We start from the raw sequence: 25,058 nt of genomic DNA on the forward strand, positions 1-25,058 counted from the left end.
TTCAAGGACACTTCATACATGAAAGAGGAAAAATCAGGATGTGACTTCATAAATACATCTGAGACAGAGGAGAGCTATTGTGCAAGAAATGGCAGATGCTGTCAGTACCTGTGAGAGCATCCTCACCAACTCGGATAACATGACGAGCCCCTCAGACAATCCCTCCTCTAAGGACACTCAGCTCTTCTCTAAGCCCTCATGCTCTTACATTGCCCTGATTGGCAAAGTCATCCTGTCCTCCCCCTCCCAGAAGCTCAACCTGGCGTCCATCTACAGAGCAATGGAGGAGCAGTTTCCTTACCTCAGGAGCCGGGGTCCGGGCTGGAGGAACAGCGTCCGGCACAACTTGTCCGTGAACGACTGCTTTGTGAAGGTGAGCCGCTGCGAGGACGGACGGGGTCATTACTGGGGTGTCCACCGAGCTCACCTGAGAGACTTCCAGAAGGGGAACTTCAGGCAGTGCAGGAAGGCCAAAAGGAGGAGGGAGAGGGAGCAGTATGATGAAGTGGCAGGGTGTCTGGCTTGGATGGAGAGCTGCTCCCTCCTGGGAAGGTTCGATGAGAGCAGATCTTTGGGATGTGTGGAGCCACAATGCCCTCTGCAGGAACCAAGGGGGTATCAGCTGAGTTCTCTGGACTGGACCCTACCGTGCTACCAGCCTTGGAGCGTCAATGTGGGCTGGGTGCAATCCCCCAGCTGGATGAAATGTTACTGTTTACCAGAGAGGCTACCAGACGCATATGGCAGGGCTACAGCTTGGAGAGGGCACGACAGTCAACCTGTGACCTCCAGACTGCACTGCTGGGAAATGAACGACCCAGCACTGACGGCCATGAAACACTCTTACGACAGCAGGTTCATGACACCACCGGAACAAACCTTCAGGTTTCCTGGCTGCTGGTGTATGTTTCCAGTTATCAGAGAGTTAGAGAATACCTGTACCTCAAAAAGCCAACTTCTAATTTCACCCCTGAACTGAACTGTCTTATAAGGAAAAGCAGAACAAGGTGAAGAGCACTCTGATTATACACAACAAATGTGTGTCACTTTTCTTACCAATAAAAACAGGAGGGCAGGTAAATACTAATCCAGTAGGTGGCAGAAAGTTCCTTGGTAACAATATCTACAGTTCAATCATCAATTAATTTCAGGTCTGTTCTGCTTCTGTTTTGTAAAGAGAAGCTATTTCTGTTCAACTGTCTCATGTAGAAACATCATATCTAAATGCACTTATCCACATTTTCATGGGGATAACAGCCTCGTCTTTAACATGCATTAACTGGCATCGTTGTTGTGTCTGTATGTTATTTCTTCTTTTGTATTCCGTGACATTTTTGTGCATGCAAAAATAAAAAAGGAAAAAAATGTAAATGTAGTGTTCAGTGTATTTGTTCTTACCCTGATATCTCTCTCATCTCACCAGAGTGTAATTACTTCTGATGGCCGCCCGGCCTTTGGCCCTCATCGTCTTGCTTCATCATGTACTTGCCATGTGTAAAAACATATCATGTCAAACATAAGAGATGACAATACAAGAAACCACTATAGGAGTGTGATAGAGGTGAAAAGGAATAAAAAGAGAGGAGAGAGGGAAAAAGAGAAAAACAAATGAAAACGCTGAACCAAAATGAGGAATAAACCATGAAGAGGTGACAGTTTAGTTTGTCAGAGTCATTTCAGGTATTGTTTGTCAGTGTAGCTGTGTTGAACTTTTACACTTTAGGGTACGCTGCATTTATCGGGAGCCAAAATTAAAACACTTTTATTTGTTTTTAACAGATGTACTGATATGCTATTCAAATAAAAGCACAGACACTACTGTAAATAGCTCTTTGATAACAGTTTGACAGTTGTGTAGCTGCAGAGCTCTTTTTGTTGTTCAAATCGCGTCGATACCACATATCTAAATAAAGTCACAGACAACTATACTTGTCTTTTCTCAAAGAGAACACTTTGTTTTAATCATAAAAGACAATAAATGATGCTTGTTTTGAGGCATTTTGTTTTGTAATGTTTCTTTTTTATTAAATTGCGTATGTCTATGAATATCAACAAAGAAAAGCAATGCCTGCAAAAATGCACTAATAAAATGCACAACATCGTGTTTTGTCTATATGTTCTGTTACAATAGACGTTATATTTTTATATTAATGCAATTTATAAGTGACATTGACTGGTTAATGCAAACTGTGGAGCGCCTTTTAACAAATGCTGACAAAACATCACAACAAAACAGGTAAGCACAATCACTTTTAAGCCTAAAATAAATATAATTTATAGCTCTAGCTGATTTGGTAATCACTTTATTTCTATTTTTCACGTCCTGGTAATCAGCTGCTGGTCTCACTGTCTAAATCAGTGAGTGACACTGTGACTCCTCCCCCTCAGGTAGACACACATCTCCATCAGTTCTCTCCCATCCTCACTCCAAACTGCATGACTTGGAGACGTCAACTCTGCCTGGCAGCTCTGAATTCGACGATTCATTTCAACGGTATGTGCTTTTAACTCAATTCAGACAGAGACGGAGGCGTTAAAGAGCTGAAGTTGATGCTCAAAGTTAAACTCCTTTTTGTGCTAAATTTTAGAGGTAATAGGTTGTATGTTACAGCTCTTTTGTGTATATATTTGTTAGCTCTTAGTTTATATTTCATGTAGTAAGTAGAGACGTGAAATAAAAAGTTGGCTTTGAAGAACTCTGTGTTAGCCTTCCTGGATCTTCATGCCTTGCCAGTAAGAAGCTGCAGATTAATGAACTGACTATATTCTGTGTCACATAAGACTGATTTGGATTGGGATGGTCTGATATTGTAGAAGTGATACTGCATGCTAACTGTCAGATGCATGTACGAGTATTGATGACATGCCAAAAAACTTTTGTATGTATAGTAAATAAATATACAGCTTCATTTCAGAAGCTACTGCAAAATCACTTGTCATTGTTGATATTAATGTTACCTGTGCATGAGGTCTGGATGATGGCAACATCCAGAAATTTGGATTTTTTTAAGTGTTTAATAACTATACTGAAATACCTATGCTTTTTTGCTCTTTACACTCACATGTAATTTAATTCTAAATTACAATCACTAGTTCATTAACTTAATCTAGTCTTCTGTAAATTGCATCTATAGAATTTCATTGGATTTGAAGCCTTGCATTGTTTATTTCAGTTGTGCAAAGGAATGTCACTGCATGTTTTCTTTCTCTTTGTATGCCCTATTAGCCAGAACCTCAATAAGCATGCCCACCATCTTTGGTACATTTAAAATTCACACATTAGTTTTCTTTCCTGCCATGCGCAAATCCACACAAAGGTGTAATTCAGCAGCAATGTTGGACTGTATCTCCAGTGTTTGACTGTTTTCTTTTAGGACCTGAGCTGGGATGCCTGAGTCTCCTCTCAGTCCCACGGCAGCCCGTCAAACCCCAGCCAGCAGCCTCCTCAGTCACACAGACAACGGTGCAGGAGAGAGAGTAGCTAATGGGGACTCCTGCAGTGGAGTGAGTGGTGAAAACTGGCAGAGTCTCCACCATAAACAGGTATCCTCATCCTCCTCCTACTCCTCAACCTCCCCCTCATCCTCCTCCTCTTCATAAGTGGGAAATAGAACAGTCTTAGGTAAACAGATGTCAAGGGAAATACAGCAAGTCAGCTCCATATTGGACATCCTCTGACAGGACACCAAACCTGGAGCCTGTAGCTCTGTTGACAGTGGCGGGGGTTTCATATGAGATCTGATCCGAGTTGGGAGTTGATGCGCAGAGCTCTGTTTGTCCTTCATTATTAGCTTGTGAGTCAGGGCCAGGGAGGAATAATTGTCTGCAGACCTCGGCCAAACAGATGCAAGTGAAAGGCAAATAAGCATGGACCAACATAATTTTATGGTTGTCTATTGCGATTCCATTCATCCATTAGAATCTTAATGTAGAGGATCAATGAAACAACCAAGATAATGAACGCCTGGTCACCATCGTTTCCTTCAGTCTGTTCCCTCATCTTGTCACTTTTGCTCTGCTCTTGTCTCTTAATTCACTTTCTATACCTGTACAAGGCACTCAGCTTGTGACCTACAGAATTTGAACAATATAACAAAAAACACTGGCGCTGGCCACGGTAAAGGGTCTGCTAGCACTGTCTGCAACTGTCTGCGTGGGCTCAGCTTTAACATGTTATTTTTTAGTAATTTCCAGCAAACATAAGGACTATATAGCGAGTGACAATGTCATAGCGCCACCGTTGAAACGTTGCCTGTCTGCCAGAGTGTGATTCCAGTCTTCAAAACATAACAATGGCTTGTGATATTAACATTTTTCAACCTGCAAACTCAGAAAACGTCACAAATGAAGACTATTTATAGTGAAGACTGGTTTTCTCTTAGAATGAAAGAGAAGGACTTCCATCCATAATGCATTTCTTTTCTGAGTGAAGCATCTAATCCACACACCACAAATGGTTACCGTGTGATTTGTAAAGCATGATAATAACGCCAGCTGTATGTCAGTGCCTTCTTTAAAACATAAATGCATGCGTACACGAGATTCAGGACAGATACAAAAAGTGTAAGACTAATGCTGCGACTGGCACTTATTTTCATTAGAAATTCTTCCGTTCATTTTTTTTAATATGATTAACCGATTTTCTGTTTACCCAGTAAATTGTCGGAAAATCATTAAATATGTTCATCACAATTTCCTTGATCCCAAAGCGACTTACTTTATTATGAATAACTTGTTTTGTTCAATTAAAATAGTTTGAGAATTTAAGAGGCATGAGGTGTTGTAGGGATATTAGGTAAGTGAGGGTACCCTGTGCATATTTACACCCATAGATGACTTTTGTTAAACACATTAGGTTTATTGGCTGGTGCGCCTGCTGCAATGTTAATAATGTAGGTGTTTGCTTGGTTTGAGTAAGTTTTGTTTTTGTTCATTTTGGCAAAACCACATTTAGAGAACACTTTCTGTCTATGTAAATATTGTAAATTGTTGCTCTGTTTTTCACGTTCTGCTTCCTCTAGTCCACCTCCGGAGTCTGACACAATCAAAAAAACAAAGATTTTCAATCAGATAAACACAGATAAGCAGCAAATACTCCCATTTAAGATGCTGTGAAATCTTAAACACTAAATTAATTTTCTAAGTCTTTAAAATTGTCAATTTTTTGTTGAGTAAGTAATCAACTTATGTCCTTATCATTAAATAAGACAAATTCAACCATGACTACAGGCAGTGCAGATCGTTGAACCTGCTGTGCCAGAGCATGATTTCTTCATCTCATTTCCACTGCTATTAACTTTCCAGTTGTCATATCAGTCTGGTGGAAACACGTGAGGCATCATCTCAAAGGACTGACAGCAAAAATGACAAACTTGAAGTCCCTAATGCGCTCTTCTTTCATCACATCCTGCAAGCTGCTAAGATATTACTCCAGTATAGACATAAGGCTTCAGTGAAACCTGTGAAGAGCATCAGGTCACAGCCTTTACACACGTCAGTATGCACAGCTATAAAACAGACATTTTATATTCACCATTTGAAAAAAGTTTCAGAAACTGTTCAAGTAATAAATTTTCCCCTACAATCAATTGAGAGCACTATTATTATTATTATTTTTTTTTAACATTGTTTGTAATATGTGTTGAATTTGTAAGTGGCTTTTGTTGTTTCTTAATACAGTCATGGCAATTGCTGTTGCCTCTGTCTGAATACAAAAGGAGACAATCACTCTGTTATTTGTCTCTCGACCATTAACAGCGCAGATCAGTTATTATTCTGTGAGTGTTTGCCTTTATTAATACCCATACACTTCTATTAGGAGTCAAAACAAGCATGTAATTGTGTTGCTAATTAACTGGTCAGCCTATCTCCCCATCTCATTTAGGGTCAATGACACAATCCAGCATGAGGATGTTCACAAAGGGTTGACAGCACTGTTTTGTAATTGGACTGGAAAGATTTCCATTCAATGGTTATTACTGTTTAACACCTGACTCTTGCCTCCACTCTGCAGACTGTGGTCCTCTGTCATTTTATTCTTTGTCTTCTTCTTGAAGGTGTTTCTGGCTATGATGGCTCCTCAGCAGATGCAGCACCTTCTGTCCCCCAACCAGCTGCAGGCTCTGATCCACCAGAAGCAACAAGCACTTATGCTCCAGCAGGTATTTATGCACTACTAAAAATTAGCAAATTAGCTAGCGTTAGCTTACTGAAAAGTACGAAACTTAAGGGAAAACTTGTTCATTTTAGCCAACCAATAACTTTACAACTGAGATAACTTATAGACAAACAAGCTGCTAGAGCAAAAACTTACATCTGAGGGGAAAAACAATTCAGTTACACGGTTAGCTAGCTAGATATTTGGGTTAATGTTGCTGTAACACTAGTTAGCTAGTTAGCCTAGCTAGCATTAAACTTCCAAGGATACTAAATTCCTGACAGTGAACATGTATGAAGATGATCAAATTTGGTCTGCTGGGCAAATATAAAATGAAGTTAAATTCAAGACAACGTTACAGTTTATGTATTTGGTAAACGCTAACATTACCTACACAAAAACACAGACGTAATTAACGTCAGCTCCATTTAGCTTTAGCATGACTTCAGACTGGCTCATTGGTCATTATCAACAAAAGAAAAAACTTGTGTGTCAGACCTCTCTAAAGAGCAGAATTACTACTGTTTCATTTGTTATATTGTAAGTTTTTCAGTGAGGTAAATGTCAAAATAATAATAGTGATAATAATAACACCTTATATTTTTTCTAGCAACATCTGAAAGAGTTTTACAAGAAGCAACAACAACAGATCCACCTGCAGCTGCTCCAGCAGCCGCCCAGCAAGAAAGTCAAAGAGGTAAGTGGTCTGTTTTTAATTGTCTTTACTTTCTGGATGAAATAACAACTTGGCATTGATAGCTGATGTTTACTTTTCTGTGGGAAGCAGCAAGAAACTGCTGCAGTATCTGCCGTGAAACTGTGTTACATTTTTATGGTGGCCTGTAAGTGACACAAATAATGAAAACATATTTTAACAGGACAGATGGAGGAAGGGTGGAGATCCAAGAGAAATGTCCAATTAAGAGAGAACATGTTTATGTGCTTTGTCACTTGCACATGGGAAAGAACAATGTTTTCTAGCCCTGGTGGCTGCGGTTACTGGTGGTGTGGGCGGTGAGATACTGTTTTGGAATGTGAGATTTCGAAGTGTTTGTTGAAGGATGCCATTACAAATGCAGTATACGCCACTGATTTTAGCTCAGGATCAATACCAGGACAACTACCAGGAGAAAAGAGGGCGTGAGCAGCAGAGTTTCACATGAATACTGCCTCACTTTTCTGTGAAATGTCGAATTTTCTCTCTCCGTCCTCCAGCTCCCCGCACAGCAGCTCGTGTTCCAGCAGCTCCTCCAGCTCCAGCAGCAGCAGCAGCAGCTCCTCCGGGCGCAGAGACCGGTCCTGCCCTCTCCTGCCCTCTCTCCAGGTCACTCCTCTTTACATTTACTACCATTTTTTTCCTCTCTTCTTTGAAAGCAATGATGATGCCAGCTGTTTCATTCAGTGCACTGTGTGTTTCAGTTGTCTGTGCAGTATCGGTGCTTTTGGTGTTGTAATTCAGAGCATGTTTGCAAATTCGAGATTGAATTGACCATTGGGTTAATACATTATGTTGGATCATATCACAAGGACACAAAAATAGACAAACACGAACCTTTATCTGATGCGAGTTTGTCACAGAAACCTCCACACAGGAAGGTTTGTTTCTTGTTGATTTCAGTTTCGGTTACATAACTGCACTAAACTCAAAAGACGCGACGATGAAAGTGAAAACTAAAAGTAGAAAATTCATCATTACTCATTTTTCATCTGTGAAAATTATTCCTGGATTACAGTGAAAAGGTAACATGAGGTCACGAGAGTCGTTCTCTCAGTTTCTGCCCTCAAGCTTTGAGTTGGGAATGAGTGAAACTGTGTGGATGCGAGGCACAGACGAAAAAGTGCAGGTGTGAACAGCGAAAAAGAGAAAGAAACTGTAAAGTAAACATCATAATTCTGTAAAAATGTGCCACTCAGCTACTTGCACGAGTTAGCTGCCTCCAGTGTATTACATATAGATAATACGCCCCCAATCTTTTTGCAAGTTCCTTAATCAACACATAAAACCAAACACTCAGATGCAGAAATTTAACAATTTAATGTATGTTTGTTTTATGTTTTAGGAGGTCTCAGCCCTGCAGAGATGCACCAGATATGGAAAGAGCTCACAAACGCAGTAACCGAAGATAAAACCACATCGAAGGCCAATCAGGACTCGTCTTCTAACGACACCGTGTCAACAAAAGTCACAGCGAAGCAGCCCGCTGACCAGCTGACGTCCTCCCCTCGCAGGGCAGAGTGGTACGATCTGTCTGTTCCTGCTGTAAACAGATTGCGAGAAGCGAGACGGTGCTTCTTTTTTGTAAACATCAAAGACGTGTCATCCGTAGACATTTTCTTCCTCTCAAGGTGCTGCTGGGGAGCTGTGTTTGCTTTTAGCGGCGAGACTTCGCTTTTAATTCCCCTCGGGACGATATATTTTGTTTTGTTTGTTTGCTTTGTGTTCCGCCACCTGAAGTGGTTCAGCAAAGAAAAAGTTTACATGACTACATGTCCCGAATCAAAAGTAAACACTTATCCATTTATTTTTCACTGCTCCTTCCACCTCCCTCTGTCATTTTCTGCTACCTGAAAAGACAAGAAAATCCGCTTATATCTGTTTTATCGCTGTTTTGCTCTCGTTTTGTCGCTGTTGTCTGACTGCTGTGGCTTTTAATCACGTCTATACTTTCACTCTCCATCTCTTCCCCTTCGTCTAGTGCTGTTAAGGCTGATCGCGCTGCCACACACACTCTCTACAGCCACGGTGTGTGTAATTGGCCCGGATGTGAGTCGGTGTGTGAAAACTTCAGCGAGTTCATCAAGTAGGTTTTAACTCCATCCTGATGCATTTCACTTAGCGACTCTTTGTAGCGCTCTGTTCCTGATTTCAAGGAAAAAGTGTTAAATATTTACCCCCTGTAGGCTCTGACATGTTTGTATGTTGTAATTTTCTCAACTTACAGAGCTATACGTTCATTTTTTAGGGAGGTAAATATCTGGTGATCATTGAAAAGCCCAACAACACTTCTGCTGTTTGTAAGCTATCGTCAAGAACTCTTGGAAATATAAAGTAATGGAAAGTAATATTCAACACTTTCTAAGTTAACTAAGCAATACCATAATAGAGCCATATTTGGGAAATAGGATAAAAATCCTATTATTGTGCTGCAGATAAGATGGCCAGAGGAGTGTTTGGGGATTCTGGAAACGCTTTTGGTTGTTAAACAGCCTTTAGGGTTTTTTTAAAGACCACCAGGGATTTATTTCAGAAAACTGCTGTGTATTTCTGTGACTTAAAAGTAAAGGTAAGACATGAGAGGCACAAACTGGAGCTAAAATGTCTGTCAGCCCGGACTCACAGCAATCACAACGTATTTTATCAAAACATCCATTGAAGCTTCTCTAAGCACAATCTTTACTTCACTCAGAGATTATTAAATTCATTTCTGCACGAGTGGTTTGAGTGAAGTTTCTGCTGTGAGTCCGAGCTGACTACAGCAGCTATAGCAGACCTCTCAGACCCCCCTCAGGAGTCAGTATTTGACACTCAGCATGCAGATTTGCAGTGGATCATTCCTTTAACGCCTCTGTGTGTGTTTCAGGCACATAGGCAGCGAACACACTCTGGACGACAGGAGCACCGCGCAGTGCAGAGTCCAGATGCAGGTGGTCCAGCAGCTGGAGCTTCAGGTAGGCCTGAGTCCTGCACAGATGTCCAGAACTGCTGTTTGGGTTTGCCGTTTAAGAACATCCTCATATTCTGCACACAGAAAACCCAACTGAGCTTTAACTAGTGCTTTCTAGGGCTTTCTTTTTCCAGAGGTAATTAATTTTTATTAAATTAAAATCTACATATTTATTGTAGCAATATTAGTCTGTCGAAACACCTCATTGCTCAGAAATACAGATAATTTAGAATTATTATATTATAATTGTTTCCTTAATTAAATCTCTAAACATTTTCAATGCAAAGAAAATTCCTTTTTTCATGTTTTTTCATATTTCATATTGCAGTGTGGCAGACGTGCTTTTCATGACTCAATAGAATAAGATGAAAATAATTAATAAAAGTTTCGTAATTTTAAAATTTGCTGGTTTTAAAGACGTAATCATAAGAAATCCTTGACAGTGGAACTATGATCTAATTGTTTTCAAGTTACAGACCTCAGATTACATGTAATCTGTCTCTGCCCAACCCCGAGTGGATATTCATGTGACGCTCAGCTGCACTTCCTCCTTCCTAATGTTTGACACAGCATGTGTTCGGTTGACAGCGTTCCATTTCAGCAATCTGTGCTCAGCGATTTTAAGGCCACGCCGTCCACCCTGATCTCTTCTCCCTCCCCTCGTCTCCTCCAACAGCTCTGCAAAGAACGGGAGCGGCTGCGAGCGATGATGGCTCACCTGCATCTGCCATCTCTAGAGGCTCAGTCGATCTGTGCACCCGCGAGTCTACACTCCCCACATTCTGATCCGCCCGCTGACCCCCGCGCTCCACAGGTAGACAGTGCGCAGCAATATGTTGTGCGTGTGCACAGCAGACACAAAGCCAATGAGCCGTGAAGCGAACGGCATTTCTGGGCTGTGAGCAAAACTACAAATGTGGTTGAGAGTGGCGGTAACACGTCTGGCTGCAGCCTCACCTCCTCCAGCGCTGATGAAGATTCGCCAGCCTGTAATAGACCTGGTGAACTTTTACAGTTGGATGATTTGCAAAAATATGTTTTCTTAGACACAAAAAAACCCATCTTAGGGGTGCACCTGTGTGATGAAGGTCATGTGAACCACAAATGCACAGTCATGAATACATATCTTGAAAAAGTTTGACCATTTTGGGCTTTTTCGCCCTAACTCTGAAATTACTTCCATGCTTTTCTTCAGTGTGTGCTTTCTGAGTGCGATGCGAGATGTGAGCGCTTCCTTTCCTTTCGTTGCCCAGCTGTTGGTACCAGATGGCTGCCAGACATGCTCTGATAATGTGGAAGCTAATCATTTGTTAATCTTGCAAATATTGCACCATAATCACAACACTCACCAAACAATTTCACCCTATAATTAACAATAATTGGCTTCCTTCTTCTTGCGATCTTAGTGGAATCACCTCTGAAGAGGCGAATCAAATCGCTCTGTTACACTCCCCCTCTGTTTTGTTTCTCTGTCAGTCTTCTCACTCCACTTGTTCCTTTGTTAACTTGCATCGCCTGCTCGTGTCGCCCTCAGCTCAGCTCAGTCGTCACCAACAGCCTGCCCTCGCTGAGCCCATCGGACTCGGCCCAGGCGTCCCCCCAGCCTCTGGCCCGTGTCAGCACTCCCTCCCAGGCCTGCGAGGAAGAGGCCCCCCCTCGTGCATCGTGTGCTGGGGCCATCAGACGTCGTTATCACCCCTTGGTCTACTCGTTGTCTTCAGGTGAGCTGATAGTCACTTGTATTATTATGTTCATACAGAAAAAAGCACATTTTCTACTCCAGTTTCCGCTCACTGTGGTTCGTCTTGTTTCAGAAAATGAGTTTGAGCTCTACAAGAACACAGACATCAGACCACCTTTCACCTATGCAACGCTGATAAGACAGGTAGTCTTTTCTTACCTTTGATCACTGTTTAGGTAACCTAGATGTCACATATCTACCTGTTAATTAAATCCCTTTGTACACTAATTGCATCATTTGTAATTAAGTGCAATAAATGTCATCAGTCAGTTTCACTCTGTGTTTTAAGGTTGGGGGTCTTTCTTGCCAATGAGTGACCTCTCTGACTAATCTGTTTCTATGTTGATGCTGATGACGTGTGAGCTCATTCACTGAATCACGTGTCTACAGCTGAAACATCGACAGATAATTAGCAATTTTGAAACAGATCAATTATGTTAATTTGTGTGTCAAAGTCGTCCTTGTTCCTGTTCCATAAATATGAATATTTGGTGGCTCTCTAAGTTGCCTGCAATAGGAAACTGAAAAGCTTTTGGGTTTTGGATTGACAAAAAAAAAAAGTATTAAAATAGATAAACTTCAGGTTGACATTTATGACATTAAAGGATTAATTGATTCATCAAGAAAATGAGTCTTTTATCCCAAAAAAGCTGATTCATAGAAATAAAAGGTAACAAAGGTTGCTTCAGAGTTGTGCAGCTCTCTCCTCCTCCCGTGGATCAGAGCTTTAATTTGATCCTGTAATGTGCTCCACTCTTTTATTCCCCCTCCATCTACAGGCTATTATGGAAACATCAGACATGCAGCTAACTCTCAACGAGATATACAACTGGTTCACACGGACGTTCGCTTATTTCAGACGCAACGCTGCCACTTGGAAGGTATCGCACCTCCGCGTAATTAACTCTGTGATCCCAGTGTGTGTCACAGCTGATTTATGCAGCATGTGCTCAGTAATATCTCCTTCACTCTGATTTTCCCTGCATCAGAACGCCGTGCGCCACAACCTGAGCCTGCACAAGTGCTTTGTGCGTGTGGAGAATGTGAAGGGCGCCGTGTGGACTGTGGATGAGGTGGAATACCAGAGGAGGAGGTCCCAGAAGATCACAGGGTACAGTCCATGGCTTCCACACTGCTGCTGTCAGGGTGTTTCAGTGCAAACAGAATGATGTTTAAGACACTTCTGTAACTCGTTCGAAGCAGTAAATGATACCAGTTATATGTTTTAAGATGCTCAGGGTTATCCCTCCCTTCTTCTGGCTTTTTTTTCTGGGTTTTAACAGATCACGACCACAGAGGGAGAGCAGATCTGTCCAAATTATTAAATGTGGAATGACTAAGGTGTAGGAATATGATTTATGCAGGGAGAATAAACAAACAAGGGTTTGCTGATGCTATCCTGCTGACATTTATTTCACCAAAATTCAACTTGGATCCTTTTCGGTTTCATTGTTAATGACTGATGAAAATTGTAGGGAGAGGAGACTTGAATGTTTGACAGAAAATGTCTGAGATCTGCTGGTTTATATTGAGATATAAAGCAAAACATGAAGACTGAAGAAAAGACTGTACAGTTTTATCTGCCCCAGATCAAATTTCACATTTTATCGTAAAATAACTGAATACATATTATGACTTTTTCTTTTCCTTGCTTTAAATTTCATAGTAAAAATGAGGACTTTTCAGTGTCTGCGATCTGTTTTGACACCACTGTGTTGTAATAAGAGTCAAAACAGAGAAAGTATGCAGCCCCTGCATCCACTTTTGGCCAAAACAGTTTCCTTATTGTATCTGCAGTTTTGTACACATTTGTTTCCTGCTTACAGGCCTCAGTGGATTCATGATGAATGTAACTGGACCGATCCTGGTGACATTTTCAAGGCTCTAGTTCAGGGTTCATTCATGCAACTGAATTATTTGTTATCATAACTGACCTTGCCTCAGAATATTGTTGTTAAACATGTTGTGTCCTGTGGATTATATACAAGGTATTGATTGGCTTGCCGTGAATTAAACATGGCTCTGTTACCTTTGTGTACAGGAGCCCATCGCTGATGAAGAGCGTGTCCTCCAGCCTTGATTTTGGGACCGTTCTGAATGCCAGCTTACAGGTGAGGACTGCGGCACTAGCTTCCTGATTCCAGGAGTTTGAACCGGTTAAGACCATTGTCTGATTTTCCATCAATCGTCTTTGTAGACGGCACTGGCTGAGGCGTCGCTGCCGGGTTTCAAGAAGGGGTGCGTCAGCAGAAACTCCAGGAGCCAAATACAGGAGCACAAAGCAACAAACAGCAACAACCACAGCCAACAGACCTTCTCCCCACAAGTCCAGCAGTGAGTTTTTTATTTATTCTGAACTCCACAAATCAATGAAGTGTCTGATTTCCTGAAATAAATGATCGAAATGCATCTGTCTTTCACCTCTTACAGCTCCCCTTTCCTTAAAGACGAAGCGCTGAATCTGAATGACCAAGAATCCCTGATTCCAGCGGTAAAACCAGCCGTTCTGCCGCACGGCGTGACTGAAAATGATGAAGAGCATTTGTTCGACCTTGAATGAAAGAAGAGCTTCAGACTTCCAGTCAAATAGAACTGTGTTGAACATTCAGGGATGTAGACCACAGTTTATGTTAAAAACAGGGGTGCACATAACTTTTTAGTCAGCTGCTCAGGTGAGCACCAGGCATGGGCTTAAACATAACATCCCCCACTGTCCACCATTGCATGCATGTTAGACCGATCAGCTGTTTCCATCCACAGGCCGACAGCTGGCTTTGGGTCAAACGTCTCTGTGGTCGTCTTTGACAGGTGAATGTGCGTCAGGACTGAGAGACGAGGAAGTGACAGGCGAGATCTGTCTTTTATTATGCCGAGTTCAGCGATTTTAACATGCTGCCCTTCACCTTCACTAGCTTGTCTGTTAGCAATATCTTGTGCCACTTCTCCCTGTCTTTATGAAATAATGATTGATCTTTCTTTGCTTGTATAAAACACACCTGTTTTATCATCCAGATGTGGATGCGAGAAACGTCTCCTGCACCACATTTTGGTGCGCTCGTCGTCGGCTTGGAGCCACGACACACCATGGAGCCACTTCTCAGAGAAAAGTCTTCAGTTTGACGTTTCTTTAAGCAGCCGAAGAGGCAGCTTGATTTCTGTTTGGACATTTCTCACAGTGGGTTGCTTCATTGGGTCAAATGTGTTGAAAAAAAAATGAAGATTAGAAATGTGTGTTGATGACCAGTGACAGCTTCCTGCCTACACAAAGGCGCGTTTACGAATAACTGACGTTATGCATTTCTGGTTTTTGTCGTGCATGCACGCCCAGTTATGTGCACCCCTGATTATATCATCATGCACACATCAGCTGTTCAGAGCTGTGGTTCAGATTCTGATTTTGTTCCCTGTGGATGACAAAAGAAGAAGAAGATGTGTTTCCCTACTATTTGATTATTTTCTGCTTTTTTAATCAGCTGGGACTTTAAAAAAATTCAAAGAAATTAATAAGATAAATATATAAAATGACTAAAATTTATTGCAGTTAAATGAGACTCAGTGTATTTAAAGTGGTACAGTTGCTCATATTTGATCTACCCAGAGAAGAAAGCTGTAATTATTTTTTTTTTCAAAGGACACACAAGCATAAAATATGTACACAGTCACAAACAGAGTTACGTCCTTTTCACCCTGAACAAGTCCCACCCTTCCATGTAAATGATACGTTCCAAAGGCCAAAGCAAGCGATTCACAGAAATATTCGTTTTAATATGAAGCAGAGATTTGATGCTTTGTCTGTTAATTGTGACCGAGATGAAGAAATGACACAGGGCGACTGTGGATGTGTTCTGTGGTTCCCTGTTGATGAGATATCTGAAAACGTGTAGTTTGTGCTGTGGCTTCTCTCCGTCGTCTTTGTACGTTAGAAATACTTCAGCCTGCTGAGCTGTGTGTTATCAGTGTTCATTTTTACAAAGTAAGCAGAGTCGCTCTGTCTCGTGTGTGTTTTCCTGTTTCCTGCTGTGTCACTGATGTATTTAATCGAGCGCTGTGTTTCCACTGAAATGAACAATTGTTCCAAACATTCCACTTTTTTAACATTTATTTAAAACATTGTGTCTGTCTTTATAAAAATGTGTTTGGCTGTAACTGTATGTCCAAAGTGTCTGATTACAATGTAATAAATATATGTCAACCTGTTCATGCTGTGTATTTTATCACACTTGTGATTACTGGCATTGGAAATAACATTTGTGCTTTGAGGTCTCGACATTCAGAACTAATTTAGATGTACATAAGGCTGAAGCTTTTTGACCCACCAGTGTTCTTAGATACCAGACGCCACCGCAAACCCTGATGTGGTCACACCTGTGAGAGAGCATGCTGGGAATGTGGGAATTTCACATGGACAATAAAAAGATGCTTTGGGTAAATACAGTCATCGTAGCGTCATGTTTATGCTTGTGTAAGTAGCAGAAAAAAACACGTAGAAACATAATCTGAACACATGATTATTTATCATTTCCTATTTGGCTCGACTGATCACAATTTAGTGAAACTGAATATGATTAGATAAATAAAAATCTGTACACACAAATGATCCAGATCCTTCACAATATTTGGAATATTTATTTAGCAGTGTGTGCTTCATACAGTTGGTGTAAAAGAATATATGAGGGCAATAAAAATGCTTGTACAGTCATGCATGAATTCAAGGTGCCGAACCTTAAAATACCTTCTGCAAATAATAATGACTCTCATTAAATAATTTTATCTGAACCAGTAATTTTAAAGACGTTTTGCTAACATTCATGGCTGTTTGCGTCTTGACAGTCACTGAGAGGTTTCACTTCACTCTCCCTTTTTAGCGCATCACTATGTGAAATGCTAAAATAAAACGCATGAATAAACAGTCCCAACATGGGCTCTTCCATGAAGTGCAGCTGTGACTGTAGACTTCACAACCAAACGCAGAACAAAGGCTCTCTCAGCGTCCTGTTTTGACTAATGTCAGTAATTGTCTTTGCTGCTAACGAGTTAGCTTTAAGTTTGCTGTTGCCTCTCAGTGCTCCCTTTGATTCGCTGTCAGCCTGTTTAGATGACATTTTCCTCTGATTGCCACTCCACGCGTTCGCTGACTGAAAGTTAGCATGGTGCTCGACAACTTCAACAGCTTCACTTAGGTGCCGCTTTGATGTGCCACATGCTCCCCGTGAGGCGGGCAAGTCGACATGTTTTTCAGCGCGGCACTTTTGACGGCACTTAGTCAACAGCCACGCTGAACGCGCTGCTCTCTGCTCGTCTTCTCGTCAGCATGTGATGACGATGCTGTCGTGTGTCCAACCGCTTCATTAAGTGGGAAAGGCAGATTTCTACAAACAGGGATTTAAATGTGGCTGACTGTTAATTAACGGCTCGTTTCATTGCGGGACGCTGAAGTTAAAAACTCAGAAGTAGAGTTTGATTGATTACGACTTCGGATTTAACATTAATGCTCTGCTCTTATTTTACATTTCACAGCATGTTAATTGGTTTGCAAACTCCATCCACAGAGGAAGACCATGAGAATTTGTTAAAAACTAGTGGAATTGTTGATTTTGCACATAAACATGTTATTTGAAAATATATAGAGCTACATGTAATGTTATAACTGATTTTGTTATGTTGTGTTAGCTGAAAATGAATATAGCAAAGAAAATCTATACAATCAGTACAGTTTCAGGGTGGACGACAAAGATTAGTGTCACCAAGTCAGTATCTGACCAAATGTGAAATATGGTCACAATCTGCACCTCTGTTCCTGAGTTATGGTGCAGAATAAAGGCCAGAGAAGTTGACCTTTGACCTTTTTGGATATAAACTGTCATCTCTTCGTCGTTTTATCCTCTGAGACATTCGTGTGATATTTTGTCATAATTATGGCCAAAAATGTGTTTTGACCTCTGTGACCTTGAAGAACCAAAATCCAGTCGGTTCATTTTTGAGTCCAAGTGAAGTTTGTGCCAAATTTGTAAAACTTCCCTCAAAGTTCCTGAGATATCACGTTCACGACAATAAGACGGATGGACGGACAACCTGAAAACAAAATGCCTCCGACCACGGCCGTCACAACGACTGACAAACAAACTATTCATTTGAAAGCATGAATTCCACCATCACTGAGCAAATTAGTAATTATATTTATTGCATGCTGAATGCTTGATGGTGCACAAGGTTGGTTTGAGTGTGTGTGTGTGTGTGTGTGTGTGTGTGTGTAAGAGGGCCAGAGAGTGTACATGCATACAGCATTCAGCTGACACACTTGTGGGGTATGTGTCTCCATTGTGTTAGGTGACTAAAAGCAGAACAGACCGAGGGACCTGAAGTCAGACAACCAGTCCTCGGGCGTCTCTGCTGGTCTGCGATCAGCACGTTTGGAGCGGCCCCCCGGGGATCTGCTGGGAAGGGGAGTGTTATTAAGTCACTGAACAACACACACCCACACACAGTCCAGCTCAGAGTCTCCTGAGCGGTGACTCAGGCCGGCATGTTGGGTGTTGTTGGAGGTTTCCTGACCTCTCTGTGCAGACAGAAGCAGGAGGATGGAGAAGGGGGACGAAGTGTAACGGAGACCCCGAGCAGTCATGAGCATCAGGCATGTTACCAGGAGACCTTTTACCCGCGGACAGGACGGAGGAACTGAGCGAGCCGACTGAAGGCAAGTCCTCGTGATCTGACCTGAAATAAGACGTGAAGGCGCTTTATTTCTCTTGATGCATTCATGCTGCTGGGGCCACTTGTTTTTAAGCTTGATGAACGATGGGCCAACATGTTGTGCTGCTGTTCATTATCTGCAAACTTTATCATTTTTACCTCAATATTTAAAGGTGCCTGTGTTTCCCAAGAAACATCAAACAGGGCAGGATGGTAAAAACCCTGAAATGCAATGAAAGCATCATGGAACATGAAACGGTCCCACTGAAACACCTTAACGCAGGATCACACATATTAAAAAGTAGTGACGATGATAAATTACTTTCATCTTTATGTAAAAAAAAAGGATGAATTTTCAAAGCAATCAAACAAAAAAAAGGTGCAAATTATTTTTAAAAATCCTTGAATTCCACATTTTTCAGTAGCTGTGGTCAGTGTGTCATATCTTCTGAAAGCTCTTCGGCTAACATGACTTTCTTTTGATGTGTCTCAAGGCAGTGCCTCTTTAAACTCAGCACAGGAAATCCGTTCAGTGCGTGACCCTGTTAGCAGAGGAAACACCAGCCCCTCCGGCCTCATTAGCAGTAAGTGGAAACTGTGAGACCTGCACAGAAAACAATAGTGACCAAGATGAAATGTTGACACTCTGGATGAGGGGTTTGACTGAAAAACAAATCAGTTTTATTAAAGGGAAGCTGAGAAGGTGCAGCTGAAGAAGGACAGTGAATGCATCACCTTACAGTGACACACTGTGGAATTATCACATCATTTAACTGATTTCAGGCGATGATAAGCAGCTGTGTGTGTCTGTTTTTTTTCCCAGCCCAGCCTCTGCCTGCTGCAGCCCCACCAGCAGAGGCCTCACAGGAGTCTAAGACGCCTCAGCGTGACCCCCACAAGCCCACCTGCCCACGATGTGGCGTCACAGTCCCAGACCACAGACTGGTCCCTCTCTCCTCGGGCCTGCAGGGCTCCAGCTTGTTGGAACACAGCACCAGCAGGAGGAGCAGGTCCAAGACCAGGACCAGTGCAGCACGATCAGACCAGCCTACTGCTACAGCTGCTGGTAGGCTCAGAAATGTGGCTCGCGTCCTCTCACTGTTCAAACAGGACTGAACAATATAATCTAAAACTGACATCACCATAAATTTTTATTTATTTATTTATTTTGATGACAATAATACAGCCCTGTTTCTAAATGAGTTGAGATTCTGTGTAAAATGTGAACAGAAACAGAATGTGATGATTGGCAAAACACTGAAACCCCATATTTAACTGAAAATAGCCACACATCAAATGATGAAACTGAAAATGTCGTCGTTTTTGGAAATTCTATCCTCTATCCATCTTAAATGAGTCTGGGACCAGAGAAGGCTGCAGAGTTCCTGGATCTGGTTTATATACAGTTTCCTCTTTGCATGGTAGTTTCAGCTTTATTTGTGGCTGCAGCGATGAACTGTGCTCACAGACGATGGTTTTTGGAGGCGTTCCTGAGCTCATGCAGCAATGTCCTCTACAGAATCAGGTCTGTTTTCAATGCAGTGCTGTCTGAAGGCCCGACGAGCGCGGACAGCCAATATTTGTTTTCAGCCTCGTCTCTTTCAAGATTTTTTTATGCACTATAGAGAATGAAATCCGCAAATTCTTTGCAATTTTACATTGTGAAACATTATTTTTAAATTGTTGTATTATTTGCCAGTGCAGTCTGTCACAGAGTGGTGAAGCCCTCCCCACCTTTCCTTCAATAAGACTCTCTGAGAGGCTCTTTTATACCCAATCATGTTCTCACCTGCTGCCACTTAACCTGATTAACTGTGAGATGTTCCACCAGCTGTTTTCTTTCAGCATTTCACAGCTTCTCTGGTCTTTTGTTGCAAATGTCCCAACTTTTTTTGAAACATGTTGCTGGCATCAAATTCTAAATGAGGATATCATTTTCAAAAAAATGAAATTTCTCAGTTTCAGCATTGGATCTGTTGTCTTTGTGCTATTCTGAATTAAATACGGGGTTTAAATGTTCTGCAAATCATCACATTCTGTTTACATTTTGCACAGCGTCCAAACTTTTTTAGACACAGGGCTGTAAGTAAAAACTCTTCCATTGTCAAACTGGTTTACTTTGTCTGTTTGTTTGTCTGGATCAACTACAGTTTGGTTGGGAAGTTAACCCAATTTTCCAAATGTAATTTTCACCCTTGAAGCCTTTTCTCTTGTGAAACCAAAACACACTGCCTGAAAACACTTTGGATAAAACACGAAGGTCAAATTTGTGTGGCTTGTCCATGTATTTTTTTTTTTTTTTTTTTGCGTGGAGTGTCTTCTTTGCCTTTCTGGTGATCAAACATGAATATGTTTACGGCCCCTTTTGGCCAGAAACCTCATAGCTGGTGAAAATGGCACCGAACCAGTTTCAGTGGGTGTTTTCCGCTCGTCAGCCACAAGGGGCAACGATTCCTGATGCACCTGAAAACAAACCACAACAAGTCACACAAAAGGGAGATTTATGCTTTTCCTGAAGTATTTTTAAAACTCTTTAAGTGTCACAAAAAAGGATTCACGAAGACTCAACAGTTGGTTAAAATATTCATCTTTGTCGTACTTTATTACAAATACAGTTACAGAACGCTCCCTACGCAAACCTGCAGAGAAAGATCAAAACAGTTTTACTGTTGGGTTTCATCTTCAAATGACTTAAAACTTACTTACTTAATGACTTAAACTGATCAATGAGTAAATTCAGGTCAGTAAGAGTCTGTGATTCACAATCTCGGTAACTGAATACATTTGGTCATCGTCCACCCTCACGGGAACATTAGTTATATTGAAAAAAGTCGGAAACATGCACATTCAAATGATTTTTCTGCCACCACCAAAGAGAATCCGTCACCAGCTCTAAAAAGTTTCCCTTGAAGACTTTCAAACTGCTGCACTTGCTTCCAGTCGTATCAAAGCGTGCAGAGGGCCGCTCCTTGTTTATCCTTGTGTTCATGTTGTTATCTCTATGAAGTATTAAATCAATACAGTGGCCACACATAAAGCTCCTTTTTCATCCATGCGCATATATAGACATTAGCATAAGTTATGTGCAGGGGGTGTATAATTGGAGCAGCTAAGCAGGAAAACGCTGAACCCCACTCCCCAGGGAATTCTGCCGCCTCCTTTTCATTTACTTCCTTGAGTAAACAGGATAAAACAGCTCGATTTGCATGAGCTCACTCACTATCTGGTCCTTGTGAGGATGAAAAACGGTAGCTGAGTTGCAGCACCGCGGTTAGGATCGTGAGAGAGGCACCATAACGCACCACCGGGGTTAATGTATGCAATTTCATCTGCGCCTAATTTGAGTAGGAGAGCAATTATGTTGTGACAGCTTCTTCCTGGTTGTTGTTCATCACCGGCAGCCTCTGCGGCCCTTTTTATTTTCCCCCGAGGACTGAACGAAGCTGTGTGATTAAGTAAACACAATCACACACTTGATCACCGCAGCAGACTCTTTTAAGTTGCGCTTAGAATAACAAACAAACATGCGAGAGATTAATTTGGGGTTAATAGAGTTGTTAATCCCCGTTGCTGACGGTGTCTGACAGGCTTTTAGAACACACGGCAGCTTTTCTTTGACCTCAGATGTGATATTTGTTGCTAAAATCACTTCATTTTTCCTCGCTGTGACACCCACAGACTGCTGTTTACAGCTGCTGCTGGCGTGCCTGTCGTGCCAGGGCTCCGTGCTGCTCCTGGGCCTGTTGGAGGCCTGTTCCTCCTGCCTGCACGCCCTCTGCTCCTCCTGCTGCCAAGCCTGCGCCCGCTGCTGCTCGGCCATCCAGGAGGCGCCCGTGGAGGAGCTCAACTGCCACGCCCACTGCCACTCGGTGCTGTTCGAGTCTTGCTGCGAGCCAACCGAGTGCCTCGAGTTATGCCTGGAGTGCTGCGAGATCTGCCATCGCAGCTAGGAGGCAGCTGGACCACGAGACCTAACGGACATGTGACGAGACTGAAGCTACAGACGAGTGCTACAGTGACATTTCCTGTTTTGAGCGTTAGAGTTGTGAACAGCAGAGCTGCAACGATTCACTGATTAATCAATTAGTTAGTTGGCAGTAAAAGTTTGACTTCAGTGCTTCTCGCTCTTCTTCAGTAAAGGGGATCTCATTATGAGCTGAAGCACTTTTAATTAAATAATTGAAATTTTTGAGAGATTTCCATATTTGTTTTTTATCCATGAGTCAAAGGTATCCCTCTCATGACTGTGATACAGAGCTGGAGGCAGGAGGTGATCAGTTAAACTTAACATAACGCTCACAGTGAACACATCGTCCCTTGTTTGTTTCACCCATACACCAACAGAAATAGAAATGTGTTTTCAAAGGGACTAACATACAGTAAATATATGACAAACAACAGCCCATCGATCGGCCCAGCCTGGAGTCGTGTGCTCCAGGATCTCTGTTTCCTCGCACTTCCACTCTTCATGCTGAGCTCAGCTTCACACTCGCAGGAATAGACATTTTGGCAGATGAGAAGGTCGATAGCACTGTTTATCCCTGTTTTCATGTCCATTCTGAGTCTTTTCTATGTGAAGCACTCACTTGGTGCAGGTGCTATACAAATAAAGTTATTATTATTAGTAGTACTAGTAAATATGAAGCTAGAGTCAAGAGACAATTAGCTTAGCTTAGCATAAAGACTTCACAGTACAAGAGTCAAAGAGTAAAAACAGGCTGTGGTTATTCAGTGGATACTGACTTCCTGGATCTGGTCATCACCATGAGGTCGCCGGGCTGGCCCCCTTTTCTAGCCTTCATGCTAAGCTAAGCTAATTGTCTCCTGGCTCCAGCTCCGTCGGCTACCTAACGCCCAGATAAGAGAGACGTGTGGATTCACTCTCTGCAACAAAGCAGGTTTATTTCCCAAAATGTCAAAGTCTTCCTTTAGCGGCTGTGCGTTCGCAGCTCATTGCAACCGCGCTGACAAGAGGAAGGAAGACATACATTATTTATCTCTTGGTTGATTTTTTTTTTTTTTTTTTGGGAAAACAGATTCAAGGACCTTTTGAAATATTAAAAGAAAATCGTCAAGGTCCTTTGTTGTGCTTGTTAAATCTCAGTGGATAGCCTGGGCGAATAAACCTGAAGCCAGTGCGGGACTCATTAATGCCAGTGTTGTTGTTCTTGATCACACTGCTGCACAACCAAACGGTCATTTGTGTGATAAACAAGCAGAGAAAGTCGCTGCACTGCCTTCATTCACAGGGAGGGATGCCTTTTGTTTGTACATTAAGTTGCATTTCATGACTTTGACCCCGAGCAGAGGGGTCCACCTCTTTGCTCGGCTCGGCTCGGCTCTCATGTTATAAGATTGCAGGTTTGACTTCTCCCCGCGCAGCTCTTTGCAGCTGAGGAACAGGGCGACAAAAAACTTGTCAGCTCTCTCTTGAATCCCTTTTCATATTTGTCACATAAAGCACTTAGAACATAAAAGGAAGCTTATTCTCTCCAGATCTCAAAAGATCGAAGCCGGCTCCTTTAGAGGCGTCGTGTGAGATGACAGCGGAGAGGCAGAGTAAACAGCCAAAAATAAAACAAAGCGGCGATAAAGACAACGCTGTCAATCTGTCCGCGCGAGCCGAGAGGCTCATTTAAATCACGTTAGAGCGAGTAAATTGAATTTAAGTATCTCTTTTGCCCACAACACATTTGGATTCTGCCGGTGACAAGAAACAGCGGTGACGTCTAATTTAGAGCATGGCGAGCAGACGGCGACAAATAAACACTCAGGTTTGTTCCACTTGTCCCCCTCAATTTGTTGTACCCTTTACCCGCAGCTGACGTCTACCTCCACAAATCACAAGCAGGCGACGCTGTCAGAGGGAATTCAGAACCGCCACGTGCCGCAGCCGCACGGTGGTGAATTGGGTTCAGACAGATGTGTATGTTCACCTTCGGTTTGAAATCAGCACTTAAATAAACGTGGGTGACGGCGCCATCGCGTGCACTTTATGGAGGCACAAACAAACACAACCAACAGCTTTTGGTATCATCAGATGCAGGGAAGGGGAAGTTCTGCTTTGTGATTCGCTTTCTATGAATCGATAAGTCATAAGACAATTGATCTGCACCTTTTTTGGAACTTTTCAGCACTTTTCAAGCCAAACATCGTCACGTTGTCGGCTTCTCAGTCGTGAGGATTGAAGCTGTATTTGATGAAATGTGGGACAAAACAAGCAATTTCCAGACATCACACCGGGCTTCGGGAAATTGCCTTGGGCATTTCTCTCATATTTTATAGACATCTAATTGATAAATGTAGGAAATACCTCGCAGATCATCAATAATGCATCATTAACTCTAAACCTCTGTGTTTGTTTATGTGGTAAAATACAATAAAACATGAATCACAGAAAAGCAAACACACAAAGACGGCGTAATGAAAACTGAAAACTAATTACAATTATTTCACACTCTAATAAATTAGACATTTTTGGCTCCATTAGGACTCTATTTGGGATAAATTATAGGCCTCATTATTTTATTATTTATCACTTTACACAAAAACATTTCATCTGTGCGCTCACGTACACCTCCAGCAGGGCTGTGGCTGTTGAGGACGATCACGTCCTCTTTTTCTGTTTGTTTTGTTTTTTAATTAACTGTTTTTTAATTTTTGACTCAATGTGTTTACATTTGGCTAATTTTATGCCAACAAAATAACAAAAAAAGTCCTAAAAAGGTCATTTACACAAACTTTAACCTAACCTACGGGGTCCACTTCCGTCACTATAAAACGAAGTAACTCTGCTACACTGCGG

At 41.9% G+C, this 25,058-nt stretch overlaps 2 protein-coding genes across 2 annotated transcripts; both read left to right on the plus strand.

Annotated features, from left to right (window-relative positions):
- Positions 1-3,387: 3,387 nt before the first annotated feature.
- On the plus strand, positions 3,388-14,175 carry LOC143322711 (forkhead box protein P2-like). Its single transcript, XM_076734085.1, has 15 exons — positions 3,388-3,543; positions 6,057-6,161; positions 6,768-6,854; positions 7,373-7,481; positions 8,218-8,395; positions 8,854-8,958; positions 9,739-9,826; positions 10,499-10,636; positions 11,357-11,543; positions 11,637-11,707; positions 12,343-12,444; positions 12,553-12,674; positions 13,605-13,674; positions 13,761-13,897; positions 13,994-14,175. Exons 1-15 carry the CDS (start codon positions 3,388-3,390, stop codon positions 14,121-14,123), a joined length of 1,785 nt encoding a protein of 594 aa, XP_076590200.1. The 3' UTR covers positions 14,124-14,175.
- Positions 14,176-18,096: 3,921 nt separating this feature from the next.
- LOC143322624 (myoD family inhibitor domain-containing protein-like) lies at positions 18,097-22,304 on the plus strand. Its single transcript, XM_076733935.1, has 4 exons — positions 18,097-18,261; positions 18,752-18,837; positions 19,077-19,319; positions 21,932-22,304. Exons 1-4 carry the CDS (start codon positions 18,197-18,199, stop codon positions 22,201-22,203), a joined length of 666 nt encoding a protein of 221 aa, XP_076590050.1. The 5' UTR covers positions 18,097-18,196; the 3' UTR covers positions 22,204-22,304.
- The last annotated feature ends 2,754 nt before the right edge of the window (positions 22,305-25,058 follow it).

This window comes from Chaetodon auriga, chromosome 6, assembly GCF_051107435.1.
Source record: "Chaetodon auriga isolate fChaAug3 chromosome 6, fChaAug3.hap1, whole genome shotgun sequence".
NCBI classification, from domain to species: Eukaryota; Metazoa; Chordata; class Actinopteri; order Chaetodontiformes; family Chaetodontidae; genus Chaetodon; species Chaetodon auriga.